The 15891-nt window shown below is 42.5% G+C and overlaps 1 protein-coding gene across 1 annotated transcript in view; it reads left to right on the forward strand.

The window, feature by feature from the left end:
- SIM1 (SIM bHLH transcription factor 1) overlaps positions 1–15891 on the forward strand; it is a 243426-nt gene that overhangs the window by 644 nt on the left and 226891 nt on the right. The window contains exon 2 of the mRNA XM_085611189.1: positions 495–1081. Within this exon, the coding sequence (XP_085467315.1) occupies positions 907–1081 (175 nt within the window). The 5' untranslated portion in view covers positions 495–906. The remainder of the gene's footprint in view (positions 1–494; positions 1082–15891) is intronic.

The following is a 15891-nucleotide window of genomic DNA, read 5'->3' on the forward strand; positions in this document are numbered from 1 at the left end:
CGGAGAACTATTGTACCTTGTCATTCATTTTCATTTTTCAATGTAGGTATTCATGTGTCTTTACTGGTGGTGCTAGCTATGCCACTTCGTGCGACCAATGCCACTTCAGCGCAATTTAAAGTCTTTCAAACAGTATTAAGCGGACGGTATACCTCCATTATGCATTTGTAGATAACCTCGCTGTTAAAGAAATACACCTTATGAAACTATTATGCACTAAAACGATGCTGAATGTTCCATTGCTATGTTTTTTAACATGGAAAACTTGTATATCGGAATGTCCAATTTAGTGTACCTGGAAATGAAAACAATATGCCTACCTGCAAATAATCTCACGTATCAATTTAGACGTCAGGTTTGCATGCCAATTAACCCTGGTCCTTAAGGTTTTAGTGTTGTACCTTGCACTTTTGACAGCCTCTTGCTCGTTCTCTGGGAAGTGGTGCACGTGAGTGTGTTGGCGGCGCTTTCATTGTTGACTCTTTTCTTCACAGAGAAAGGAAGCCACCCGTTGTACTGGCACGACGAACAGTTCCACACTACACTCCCTGCCAGTCAAGAGCGAGTGGCAGTGGGAAAAATAAACAGGATTATGTCTCTTATTCGCACGAACTGGGCTTGCATTTGGCAGCTAAAGGAAAGGACCGCGGCTGGACACTCGTGGACTCTGATGGCATTCAGGCTAGCTCATGGATTGTAATCCGCATTCGCTAATCACCTTTTATTCTATCCAGTGATCGTGATTGTTCTCGCAATTTTAATACTACAAAACAAAAAGAACGAGCACCTTCAAAATAGTTTTACGATTTTGCGAAATGAAGCCAAGTTGAATCTCTCTCCCCCGCCGCACACTTCGGATGGTCCTGTGGATTTTACCACCCAAAAAGGAAGGGGTAAATATACACCATGAAAGAGAAGTCCAAAAATGCAGCCCGGACTCGGCGGGAAAAGGAAAACAGCGAATTTTACGAACTGGCTAAATTACTCCCGCTGCCCTCTGCGATCACCTCCCAGCTGGACAAGGCGTCCATCATCCGCCTGACAACCAGCTACCTGAAGATGCGAGTGGTCTTTCCCGAAGGTAGGTCTTTTTAAACCGCGAACTACTTGCACGACAGCCGCACAGCCCTGGTACACTTTTCAATCGTTGTAGCTTTTTTTTTTAAACCAACAACTTCTAATCTTTTTCTCTTTTCCATTACTTTGTTTTACATTTTTTTCTGAATGTACAAATGCAACTGAGTGCATTTCGACGCGGTTGGCAGTTAAAACTTGGAATCCGAGTTTCCTGGCAGTGTGTAGAAGCGTGATGGAGGGTGCCCACTTGCTCGTACATTCGTTTCATTTCCGAGCTGTTTCTCTGGCCGGCCGCCTTCCAGTTCGCAGACGCGTCCCCCCCTCAGCGTGCTTGGCTGTAAGCTCCGCCAGTAATGCCTTTGTCAACAAGTGAAGTGCGGAGCCAAAGCATGGCGAAAACAAACAGTACTTTCTGCTTTTGTTGGCCGGAGTGCCCACATTGTGGGCATGCTACCAGCCAGCCACTTCTGGCGACCAGCTTTTGGAAATGATTCTTATCAGCGCAAATGTTTATGTAGCTGCGCGCCGAGTGCCCTAAACATTATCTCTGTGTTATCAAAGTTGCCTTTGAGTCCCCGCAGACAAGTAGAGGCCAGGAATCCAGCCGTGCATTGCAGCACACCAGGAAGTGCCTAGAGCCGGGGTAGCTGGAAACAGATGAGCGGGGAGGCAGCGAAACCACTAAACATAGAGGGAGGGACTGGAAGGAAATGTAGAGATTGAACGGAGCCTGTTCACGACCGAGACATCCCGGGGATAAATACATGGGTGGGTGCGCTTGTATCGAAGCCACAATATTCCCTCTAAGTGCATACTCTCCATTCAATGCTCTGGTATTTAGTATCAGAACATAACACAAAGCTGCCACTGAGGTCAAACAAATAGCTGGCGATCCCTTTTATTTTGAAGTGTGAAATGGCCTACATGCGCCCATAGGCCCCTTACCACACTCAAAGGTTTAATAACACTGATGCCCGTGCTGTAAGGATGATGCGAGACTCCACTCGTGTCACTTTAATCCAGACGTTAAAGCAAAACACTCATGAGTGAATCCCATGATATGTTTACTCAGGGGAGGAAGGTCAGAAAGCACTAGAATGGGGCTTGATTTTTTTCATATTCGATTAAATTAATATTTCACATTTAGTCGATCGTAAATGAACATCCATCTATCTATCCGTCTATCTATCTATCTATCTATCTATCTATCTATCTATCTATCTATCTATCTATCTATCTATCTATCTATCTATCTATCTGACTATCTATCTATCTATCTATCTATCTATCTATCTATCTATCTATCTATCTATCTATCTATCTATCTATCTATCTATCTATCTTTGCCTAACCAAGCCTCAGTATTCAGTTCTTTCTGTCACCTAGATGAATATCCGGTGTGCTCTTGCTGGCATGCATGATTTATAAGTGTGCACCTGTCTGTGAATGCCACTTCCTGTGGGTTACTCCTCTGCCCCTTTTGTATGGACTCTGGGGCTTTGTCCTTTCAACTCTGCTCCAAAGTCAATGGGTTTAAGGAGTATGATGTAGGTCACACACATAGGGTAGGTGTGGTAAGTGTGTCTGTTCTCTTACCCACGTGTATTCGCTACAGCATTATTTGAGCAGTTCCTGCACCCATGACACCAAACCATTTACCATACAAGCCAGAATGCCCTCACCCCAAACCCGTCTGTACATTAGGAGCTGATTCTTAATGTTCCTTTCTCTCACTCCTTCTGGCACAAATGAAGGCAGAGGTGCAGCAGCGCAGAGTATCATAAGAGCCCAACTCTGGCCACCACCCACCGCACTGAGACACTCCTGAGGTAGGCCACACACACACACAGACACTTCCATGAATGGGACTTCGGAGAGGAGCAGACTTCCTGTCCACAAATGTGCTTTGGCGTCTCTGCGAGTATAAGAAGTGCAATCATAATGTAATGACAAGAATCATTTATCAATGGAGCGATCTAATCTATGTATTCTATCCATTGATCTAACCTACTTATCTATCCACGCCCTATAATTGTCATTTCATAAATAGCAGCAGTTGTAATGCCTGTAGTTCACAGGAATGACATGATACTCGTCAATGTTGTCATGTAGCACACACATATGGAAATACAATGACGACATTCCCTAGAAGTACAGATTTCAACCGATGACAATTCTAGAAAATAGGTAATGGGCCTCATCTTCTTCTCAGCTGATGTTGTTGAAGCATGAATTTTCTTTTGAATAATCGAAGGAAACTACAGAGCATTTTCTTCCGTCAGCATTGTACTCATAAATGCAAACACAACGTAAACAGTTTATGTAATCAACGCCCATTATTAGTTGAACACGGCAAAGAGCAGCTGTTAAACCCTGATTTATTTGGACAAAACGTATATGTAAATTAATGACTTTAAAAAATGCAAACCGTCACTATGGCCCCCACCTCCTATCAAGTTATGTATTTGTTCTATTACATTGTATGCTCTCAAAGAGACTATTACAACACTCTGAAATCTCAGTAAACGTTTTCCTGTTTCTTGAAACATACTTTTTCATGCCATGCTAAGTACAACTAATATATGTCGCTGAAAAAGACGACTATGTGAATAGCTCAATCAATCTCAATAAATTCCAGAATTCATCTATATCCTAAAATAATTTTAGAAATTGCAAACAATAAATAATGGGTAATATTTCAGGTTTTGAGAACACATTGTTCAGAGCTATCTTTCAATCTATACCTATACAAACTCATAAATATTGCAGATTGGTGCAACGTTTTGTGTTTGCTTTCTTGCACCCATGTGAGATCCATTTTTATAATAAATTGCTAGCTGTCGTATGTATATGAACAACGGCCACATGTTCATTTGTTTACATACGCACGTAAATATTTACAGATACATATATAGACATGTATGCCCTTTGTATAGATTTGAATTCTAAATTTCAAACACATTCAACCAAGAACAAGAAAACAAAGTACAATGTAAAGCGACTAAAGTGAGATGGTTCAGAATAATAAAAGGTTGGCAATTTGTATCCCACAAACATCCCTCGTTTCAAAACACTTTTTAGGAGAGACATGCCTCACCGTGAACTGCGTTTCATAATTCCCAGAAGTGACTTCATGGCCGTGAATTGCAGATTTCAGTCATTACGAAGCGCGACGTTTTGTAAACACTGCTTTGAATAACTGTTTAGACGCATATTTTCTACTTTGAAAAAACATTGACTATTAAATACGTGCCCGATTGTAGCCTTGGCGCTAGTTGCGGCCTAGTGTTTGCTTTTGTGCCACCAGAAAACCTTAATGAGATTCTGGGGTCTTTGCGTGTGGATGCCTGACAGGATTACTCCTGTACACTTGTAGGAGTACTGACTGAGGCCGCAGTGAGTGGGCGAACAAAAGACAAGCCCCAGTTGCACGCCCAGTGCCGGCCGCGCATGGCGGCGGTGGTTGGACCCGCCTGGAGAGGGCCTCCCGCGTCTTTCTCTTGTTCCGGAGCCTGCTGTCCTCGGTGGGGTCAGCGCTCCTCAGGTGCCGCTCACGGAGCCCCCCACGGCGCCCAGCGTGTTATTAGCAGCGCCTGCTCTCAGCGGCCCCCCTCTGCGTGCCGCCCGCCAGCTCGCCTCAATTACCGCGGCCCTGCGAGCGGGGGCGGCATATGGCGCCTGGAGGAGGCTGCGCGGAGCCCCGGAGTGCGCATGGACTCGCGGAGCCCGCGGGAGGTGGGCGAGGGCCTGCCAGGTGCCAGCGGAGGAGGGTTCATACATAGCAGGCTAGGCCCTGGTGGGTAGGCCTGGGCACATGTGGAACAGAGGACTTAGTGCGTGCTGTGGGTGAGTGGACCTGGTTGGTGCCCGCGGGCACGGGGCTCGTGCCTCATCAGTGCCCCGTGCACCCGCCGGGGCAGGGAGATGGGGCCTGCTCTGTTCTGGGCAGGGCCTGCTCGGTTCCGGCCGCTCAAGACTGGACTTGCACCCGCTCCGGTACCCGCCAGAGACTGCTTTGCACACAGTTCTTAATTTGGGCTGGGGGTTTCCGGTGCTCCTGCTGTCTGACTAATTTTGAGATGAGCACCATCAGTTAATTATTAATTCAATATAAATAAAAAATGACTATTATCTGCCACCCATGCTATTCTTATAGCTTTCGGTGCCTGAAATAGTCCAAATTGTCACACTTGTAGGAGTGTGATGGTTAGTAGCTGTTATTGGCAGCGCTTGCAGGGGCAGTGTGTGGTGCAAGCTGCAGCGGCCTCCCGACGAGAGCACCGGCACTTTTTTTTTTTTTTTTTTACAGATTAAGCACTCATAGCACAGAGCATCAGAGACAGGATCCGTCTGCTGGGCACACATACACACTTCTTAACAAACCCAGGGAGGTAGATTCTGCATTTACCGACAGTAAACCGCTTAAAGTTACGACAAATCTCGCAGGACTCAAGAAAAACACACAACACGCCCAATGAAAGGCCAGCACTAGTAATGAGGGATATTGGGGGCATATTATCAAGAAACGGCGACAACATTATCAGCTTGATAATATGACCTTTTGAATTCCCATAGAAGCCCATGTTCTAACATGGGCTTCTATGGGAATTCTCTACGGCATATTATCAAGCCCATTATCGCCGCTTTAGCGGTGCTAAAGCGGCGATAATTTTAACGCAGTGCTTGATAATATGCCCCATGGTTCTTTCTCCACCGCTGTGATGCTCTGTTGGTGCCCTGGGCAGACATAATAAAATAGACTTAATAGTAAAAATACCAAAGTTATTAAAATACATACATCATGATAAATCGTATGCCCTGTTGGACATTGTACCCTGTGTACAGTGACCGTGTAACGGAGAGAATAAAATAAAAGCCGTCAGATCTGAAGTCACACCTGTCCCCTCCAGATTACTCGACACAAAACCTCCATTTCTGGCCCTCAAACGGTACTACCTTTTCTTTTTTTAAATAACAGGGCAGCGGCAAGTGCATTTCACAACCTTTCACCCGAACCCCCACTATGTCAGTCTAAACCCTATAACTTTCAACCCCTCACCCCGCCCTCCCCACCAGAATCGGAAGTCTGCACTGACCATCTCATTTGCTAGAATTAGGAAAAAAAAAATAAGTAGAAATGAAGAAAAATAAACGGGTTCACATAATCAGTGCACAGGTCCACTTGCACCAAAAAATATTCAGCTAGTCAAAGCAGGGGGTGAATGCTTTATGCGTGTGGCACATTACCAATCTGGCGTTTTTTAGAATAATGACCCCTTATTCCAATATATTTTAAGGTTTTCAAAAGTCACCTCTGGGTTCTGCGCCTAGATCCATCGTCACTCAGTGTCTTACGCTACAAACACACCGCAGAGATGCCTAGACAATCACGCAATAGAGGTTTAGGGATACGCTTGTTTTTTTGCAGTTTGCAGGTTTTTTTTTAATGTAGCGCGAACTCGGCCCCACGGCATTGGGGTGCTTTTACACGAGCACCATTATTTACATTACACAAGGACGCATTCATTTTTAGTAGGCATTCATCCCCCAACCCCTTTGTCTCCATATATTACACTAAAATATTAGTAACACGAGGCCCAGGATTATGTAAAAAGTAACGTTAATGAACACAATAGAAATGTCAGCATGAACAGCAATTACCATATGGAACAGGTGGGTAAACGTGTTTCTGTTGCTATCGGGTTAAGAACAAATCTATTATTATTATTACTACTGTTACTATTGATGCTACAAACACAACAGTCTTTTTTGTCTATATTTAAATTAATTCGCCTTGCTGCACTTTGCATAGATGTCATGGCCTTCAATTTAATTTACAAATGTATTGAATAAAAAACACTTGTGTCGTACTCTGGAAATGTATTTTAAATAGACTTACGTTAACGCTTAAAATAACAGGGACACAAAAGCGAAGTACATAGAAGGACAATGAGCGTCACCTTCTCACCTACACGGTGTGTGGGGCACTTCGGCGATGATACAAGAATTATTACCCCAGCATTAATACCACTGGTCAGTTAATGCCACCAGGAGCGCTCGCACTAGAGTCTTGTTCCGAACAGACATCAGCTTCTCGGCGGCCGCGGACAGCATTTCAATACTTGTGACACAGTGTGGAGTTTTGTGAAGGTTTTACACAACGTGCTGAGAGCACACACCCAGGAGACAATGTTTAGTGTCGGGGTCTTGCTTCGCTGCATCACACACATCGACCCAAGCGCACACCTCCGCGATGAACCTATAGAGAAACGTAAACACAAGACATACATTTCACACAGAGAGGACAGACAGATACCTCTGCCTGCGGCGCCGACTAGTTCCAGTCACCCCCACTGGACACCCGCCCTCTCACCATAGAGCAGACGGGCCAGAAATGGGGTATCTACCGTGTGACTGGCAAAGCGCTGGCGTAAAACGAGGTCACTGCGTGTCCTCTCCAAGGTGTACAACAATGCACTGTATTATTAAACAGTGTAACAAGGGACGAGCCGTAACAATGTCTCCATGAAGCTATATCTGTGCAGTAACACACCTAGTATATCAATAATGTTATTGTATCTGTGCACTACCACAACTGGTGTTAAATAGTGTTATCATATCTGTGCAGTACCACACCTAGTATACTATAATTTAATTATATCTGAGCAGTAACACACCTGTTATAAACTACTGTTATTATATCTGTGCAGTATATAAATAGTGTTATTATATCTGTGCAGTAACACACCCAGTATATAAATAGTGTTATCATACCTGTGCAGTAACACACCCAGTATATAAATAGTGTTATTATATCTGTACAGTAACACACCCAGTATATAAATAGTGTTATTAAATATGTGCAGTAACACACCCAGTATATAAATAGTGTTATTATATCTGTACAGTAACACACCCAGTATATAAATAGTGTTATTAAATATGTGCAGTAGCACACCCAGTATATAAATAGTGTTATTAAATATGTGCAGTAACACACCCAGTATATAAATAGTGTTATCATATCTGTGCAGTAACACACCCAGTATATAAATAGTGTTATTATATCTGTACAGTAACACACCCAGTATATAAATAGTGTTATTAAATATGTGCAGTAACACACCCAGTATATAAATAGTGTTATTATATCTGTACAGTAACACACCCAGTATATAAATAGTGTTATTAAATATGTGCAGTAGCACACCCAGTATATAAATAGTGTTATTAAATATGTGCAGTAACACACCCAGTATATAAATAGTGTTATCATATCTGTACAGTAACACACCCAGTATATAAATAGTGTTATTAAATATGTGCAGTAGCACACCCAGTATATAAATAGTGTTATTAAATATGTGCAGTAACACACCCAGTATATAAATAGTGTTATCATATCTGTACAGTAACACACCTAGTATATAAATAGTGTTATTAAATATGTGCAGTAACACACCCAGTATATAAATAGTGTTATCATATCTGTACAGTAACACACCTAGTATATAAATAGTGTTATTAAATATGTGCAGTAACACACCCAGTATATAAATAGTCTTATTAAATATGTGCAGTAACACACCCAGTATATAAATAGTGTTATCATATCTGTACAGTAACACACCCAGTATATAAATAGTGTTATTAAATATATGCAGTAGCACACCCAGTATATAAATAGTCTTATTAAATATGTGCAGTAACACACCCAGTATATAAATAGTGTTATCATATCTGTACAGTAACACACCTAGTATATAAATAGTGTTATTAAATATGTGCAGTAACACACCCAGTATATAAATAGTCTTATTAAATATGTGCAGTAACACACCTAGTATATAAATAGTGTTATTAAATATGTGCAGTAACACACCCAGTATATAAATAGTCTTATTAAATATGTGCAGTAACACACCCAGTATATAAATAGTGTTATTATATCTGTACAGTAACACACCTAGTATATAAATAGTGTTATTAAATATGTGCAGTAGCACACCTTGTACATAAATAGTGGTATATCTGTGCAATAACACACCTAGTTTATAAATAATGTTATATCTGTGCTGCTGCTTATCATAGTAACACACCTAGTATATAGTTATTATACCAGCGCTGATGCGTATCACAGTAGCACACCTAGTATATAAATTGTATTATTATATCTTTGTCGCTGCTCATCACAGTAACACACCTAGTATATGAATAGTGTTATTATATTGGTGCCACTTTTTATCGCAGTAGCACACCTGGTATATGAATAGTGTTATTATATCTATGTCTCTTCTTATCGCAGTAGCACACCTGGTATATACATATTTATAATAGCCGTGCCGCTCCTCATCACAGTAGCACAAATAGTGTAGAAAAAGTGTCATAATATCTGTGTGACTTCTTATCGCATGTATACAAATAGCGTTATTATGCCTGTGCCGCTTCTTATCAAAGTAACGCACCTAGTATATAAATACTGTTAATATATCCCTGCCATTCTTGCCACAGTAATACACATAGGGTCTCTCTCTCTCTATATATATATATGTAATATGTAGCTAAATACACACACACACACACACACACACAGACGCATAGCATGGTATTATATATGTGCCGCTTCTTATTAAAGTAAACACCTATTATTAAGTCAGTGTTATAACAGCCACATAACCCATGCCCTTAGCACACCTATTGTTAAATAAGTATTATCACCGCACCGCTGTTCATCACAGTAACAAACCTCGGATTAAACCTGTATGATTATAACAGTGCTGTTGCTACCACTGCGTGAATTATTTTACATGTCCCTTCGGAGAGCTCCGAACTAGCCCATCTGTTAGGAAGCAGAAATGCGTGGCATTGAAAAAGAATGCTTTGATCAAAAATATGTTTTTTCGAACAATGTCTTCCAGATTAATAACTATTTTGGTGTAGTTTATCGGGCGGCACATTTTTATGTTTGTCCTCCTCTGAATGATTTAATTTAGTATTTTTTTCAACAAGGAAATAGTCTAAACGTACAATTCCCTGGCCTGTGCCTGATTTAATGCTGTTTTTCTTGGGCTCGGGCAGCGCCGGGACTTGGGTTTCAATGTTTGTTTTCGAACAGGAGTTTTTCTCATCTGTGGGCCTCAGAGGTACAAACCCCTTTCCACGCCTCTTTGCTCTGTTTAATCCCATTTCACCCGAGCCTCTAAATTTTGATGTGCAGAACTAACTTGCTGCTAGAACAGTCGCAAAAAGCAGATTTATGGAACGAAAACCCCGCACAGATCCACCGTGTTTCCCTTAGATATGTACCCCCGCTACGGCGCTACCTCAGTTGTGCAGTTCTTAAATGCCGCCGACCCCTTTGAACATGTAACTCGAAATCTCGCTTTGTACCCAGGCGCGAGGCCGCACACGAGCAGTGGCCCCTTTCGTGGGCAGCGGTGGATTTTCCCGCTCACAACTTGACAATATTGTACACATTTTGCACGTGCCCAAAATTAACAAAGCTATTTAGCACCCTTTTATAACCTTTTTAAGAGCACTCCTTAACGCCTTTCCAACCTTTTAAAGCGCTATGAATAACAGGCGTTACAAAGATGCGGCGGTGCTCCCTTCTCAAACCTTGGAGAACGCAGTTGACCGCGCAGGATTCGAACAGACGACCTGCAGACAACAGCAAACGTCTGTTGCGAGCGTTTAACTGGCTCCATCGTAGCCCGCGACTAAGAGATCAGCAGGAATTATTTTGAATGTTCCTCAGACTGAGTAAAATTAAGTTTTCTTCATCGAAAAAATGTGACCGTAGCCAAATGGTTTTGACTCCATCCTAGCTCAGTGTTCACATAAACAAATTGCCCTTTTCCCGACAGCGCAGTAAACAAGCAACGAAAGAAGTGCAAACTATTTATTTAGAAGTTGCACCGTTGTCAGTGTTTCTGTTCTTGAAAAGTTTGAAAGATAGCAATTTGCTATTTTCCTTATTATGCAAAAAGTGCACAGCGGATTAGCTCTCTTTCACTAAAGCGAAACTGTAAAACTGAAAGTTATACAGGTAGATGGTTATTCGCCAACTCGCATGTACCATACACGTCTTGTAGCTGGGGGGACACCAATCCAAACCAGTGCGTGGCATCCATTAATGCTTTCCTGCCAGGCGGTAGGAGCACGTGGGCATAGCAGTGACGCCCTTCCGGTCCATGTCTCAAAGGTGCCTTACCTCTCTCCTTTAGAAGGTTTGACGTTATGACGTATGCGACTAGAACATCCGCAAACACGTAAACAATGAGCGCTCCCCTTGCTATACACTTGACAACACACATCTTTGTTTTTGGCGAAAATTGTTTATTCACCTGGAAGAGGCTACGACCATGGTCATAATGCGCGACACAACGGAACAAAGTGCAACACTAGAGCGCTAACTAGAGCCCCCCTCTTTGGGCATACCACCCATTATTGTCAGGTATTATATGTCATGACAATAATATTGCATTCACTGCACCACAGTGTAAATACAGGTTAGTACAGGTGATTATGATAGTGAACAGTATTAGCAGTATTAGATAAACGGCGTGGGGGGAAACGCATAAAAACGTACTTACCATCAACGTCACGATGGAGCGGCAAGGGATGAAATAGAAATAATATAATTGTGGTTCAGGTTTATTGCCCACGAAATAGTGTCTTACAACCCGTCTAGAAATTGTCAGGAGCTTTATAAGTTGGGTTCAACGAGCGATGAGTAGATTTCTGCTGATTCACCACAATTTTTCAATTGTTAGTAAAGTGATGTTGTTACCCAACCTTGTCTGAACGAGGGCGCACATGGTTAGTGCTTCAGGAGTGGCTTCTGTTTCTGACAATACAAGCCCCCCCCCCCCTCCCCCGCGTGCCCACTGACCCCTCCCTTGATAACTGGACTGTGATCCAGGCAGGATGTGACCTACCTCCCTCCTTCTTTTGTCCCCCCTGCGCTTCCGTTGTAGCACTTACAGAGCTCAGACTGAATTAAAGCATGTCTGACCTCTGTTAATGATTCCCAACTCCTGGAATGTCTGGAGGTGACCTTTCCGTTCCCAAGGTGCCTGCAGTCCTCCCAGGTGATGGGGACGGGCAGCGCGCGCTCTTGTACCTTGCAATGGCCACCTTAATGCTAGCGTATACATGTACCGCCTAGAAGTTACTTTCAGGGAGAAGCGCTTTCAATCACTGTCTGACGTACATCGAATGGGTACAATCACGTCACGCAACAAGGCAGTGTGACAACAGAAATGTGCATACGGTAGCCACAAATTAGCAACGTTTGGCCCTTCTGCTTGGAAAGGACTGAGTGAAAATGCATGAGTTTAACATTGCATTTGTATAGCGCTTCGGACTCTATTGTGAGGCACTGAAGGGCAATATTGGCAGGTAGCGCGTTACACTTCGAGGGAGCGCTTGATTGGAAGGGATTGTACTTGCGATGAGGCCTATGTGGGAAGTGTTTGGTGTCATGCCTGAGTGACCAAGGGGGTGCTTTCGTCTTGTCATGGGTCACGAGGTTAACAGCGTGAAGGCGGAAGACGAGCGCGAGACAGAGCGTGCACAGTTTAATGAGTAGCTCCGGAGGCGCCATGTGGCGTTTTCGGTGACTATCAAGCCTTCAGCTCAAACCTTTTACTGGGTTCTGCCACGAACAAGCCCAGTCCCCAAATATTATAGGGTCTACATTATAGTCAATGCGCAAGGCCTGCTGTCATTTTCACAGACCCTAATTTATTGAAGCACGTCACCAATCTAACCCCTGTTTTGAGGCAATAGAAAGTAAACGTGCTACGTCATATAGCGAGAGCGTGGATTGGTTCTGAAGGAAAATATATGACATCAGTATTACTTCCTCAGGAAGGCTGATAAAAGCCTGAATTGGTAAAAGGTTTGTAGTATTTTGTCTCATTTGGTTTGCGTGACACTGAGTTCAATTTACAGACAGAAGGTCTGTAAACTGTAAAGCGCTCTGATACCCCCAGTGGTCATGTTCGCGCTATTGAAAACTTTATAAATAAATAAATAAAAAGGTCACGCTAGAAAAGGCACCTGTGCCTAAATACCCAAAGTCAAGCCTGGGCGAAAAATTACTTTTGTGACGCTAAAAAAATGGATTTACAATATGAATGTACAAACAAGCCGTCGTCGATCTTTCTGGAGGCAGTAAAAAGATATGGAAGCTTATACAATTATAGGCTTGTCCTTAGAATACAGCCTTAATTATTGTCATTATTTGGTTTGTAATCTGCAAATTGTTCTTCAAACAAAAGAAAGAAAAGGCACACTAGGATGTTTAATATTTACGATAAATTAGGTTCAGGGTTGCTGCTAGTTAATTGCATGTTTCAGAAACAGTCATTTCCCTTCCTCGGATCTTAATTTGCTGTGGCTGACTTCATTATTACATTTATTAGGAATGATTCAGCAATTGCTATTTTTTGATGGATGTAATTTAGTCCTGACGCTCAGTTGCTAATGGCCAGGGCCCCTGGAATTATGCGGCAGAGGAGGACAAACTATGCAGCAGGTTTCAGTAAATTATGCAGCAAGAAAAGGCAAATTATGCCGTATTATGCAGCACATTTTGTGATAGTAACACTCCATTATTTTGTCATTGTTAAACTTGTTAACACTTTCTGGCCATTAGTGGGACCTCTTTAATACCAGTTTGTCACCCAAATATAGCAATAAGCTACAGAGAGATAGATGACCAGTCAACCTTTGCAAAGGACCTTCCACTGCGCTGCAACATATTGCTGCATTTTTTGTAACTTTTGAAACATTTGAGCTAGAAACCAATTTGTTTTGTTAGAATCTACAGGTGATGAGGCATATGGTGGGTTATGTGGCAAATCCGGCAAATATGTAACTATGCGAAAATCGCAGCGACGGCACAATCGCACAATTCCAGTAGCCCTGCTAATGGCACAGTTACATTTTGAGTACAGGAGTGGAACTTAATGTTACTATTGACATGGATTTTACAAATGTTTAGAATGATTTTAGGCCTTTTGTTTGAGTAGTGATCTAGACAGTTTATTTACGTTCAGGTTGTTGATGTACCGCGAGCACCACACCCTGAGTGATGAACCTAAGCAAATATATAATTGTAAAGCTGATCTCCAGTGTGTTTCACAACTTGTTACACAAGGTTGATAACCAATGTATTCTGTTGGAAGTTTCTAAAACCCGCACCTTTCCTGCATTCACCTAGGCTGCGACTGATGGGCCTGGTGCCGACCTGATGGGCACCTACTGCTTATGGTATAGGTGACATGCACTCTGCCCTTTTACTCTTAGGGTAGTCCCAATTCACTAAAGCCATCAGGATCCCAGTCAGTTTTATCCTTCAAGCTACTGTTAGCAGACAGAGCAGGACTGGCATTTCAAGCAACTCAGTGTACCAAGGGAATTACCACCAGTCTCTCTGTCCACACACTTTGACTCTGTTCATCCACGTTAACTGCCCAATCTGTTGCCGCTTTCTATCTTCCATTTGTCTGCCAGTTTCTCCTCCATCTGCCTTACACTTTTTTTATTTACTGCTCTCGTTTCTCCTTTTTAGATAAACCTGCTCCATTTTTAGGCCTCGCCCACAGACAGCTTTTGTATAATAGATATAGAAAGTGGACTTTGAGTCAGCCCCTTGGGGGACGGCTTCCTGGTGTGTCCCAGTTCGATGCTCCTGTATCGATGACTTTGCTCCCTATTCTTGTTTTTGCCACTCCCTGGAGCATAGCTTCTTTTCCATTGTTTTGTTTGAATGAGTTGTATCCTTCCATTGCTGACATCAGTTAGCTGTTTCTTCATTATTGTTTTAGCACTCCATATACAAGAGCATGGAATACCTCCCTCTCCCCTTTGTCTGCTCGTTCCCTCCTTGCTTCCCTGCCCACTATCTCTCTCTCTCTCTGCTTTCCACCACCGTGCTAATTTTCTATTGCTATCTATCACTCCCCTTGCTGCCCTGGCATTGTTGATGTTTTTTAAAACTGGTCATGCAGGAGTCCAGCGACTGCTCACTGCTACTGTGAGGCTCTCTTTTCTGCTTGTTTGTTGCTTCCATACCTCTCCAATTTGCGACATCGGGTTTATTGTTTTTAAAAATTATTTTTGCAAGAGTTAGGCAGCTGCACGCTATTTTCGGACCACTCTTTTCTGACTATTTACTTGGCATCTAATTTACTGTTCTGAAATGGGCATCAGCAATCTTGGAGGGGTAAATTAAAAATACATTAAGCAAAATAAATAAAAATAAATAAATAAATACAAGTTGGATGCTCTGCTGTGAACTCCTCCATGCACATCTTGAATGTTTTTTTTCAAGGTATAAAACATTATTTGGCAATGGCTGCCAGTGTGTGCTCATGCATGTCGACGCGCGAGCAGCCATGTTGCAATGGTTTGTTATTTCTCATGAGAAATCATTAAACATGTCCTGATTGTATGCACATGCAGGTGGCCATGTTTGAATGGTTTTAGCATAAACTATACCAAACCAAACAAGCACAGACAAAGCCAATAGCGTTGCATCCGCAGTTCAAAGACAGGACTTGTTATTTGTGCTAATGCTTGTACTAAGCTTCCTGTGCCTGGCTCTGATACAGCTCCACATCCCCCAACTAATTTCTTTGTGTCTGACATTTCACTCTGCATGCAGCTGGGTTAAGCTGTTGGAATGTTTCCTGTCTAATGAAATAATATGGTGTGCACTCTTGCCATACTGCTGCTCAGGTCCAATAGACTTCGACCCTCCTTTTTAGGTCAAGCTTAGAGGCAGTGTGCATGCGCTGCTCT

This window comes from Triturus cristatus, chromosome 6 (genome assembly GCF_964204655.1).
Source record: "Triturus cristatus chromosome 6, aTriCri1.1, whole genome shotgun sequence".
NCBI lineage: Eukaryota > Metazoa > Chordata > Amphibia > Caudata > Salamandridae > Triturus > Triturus cristatus.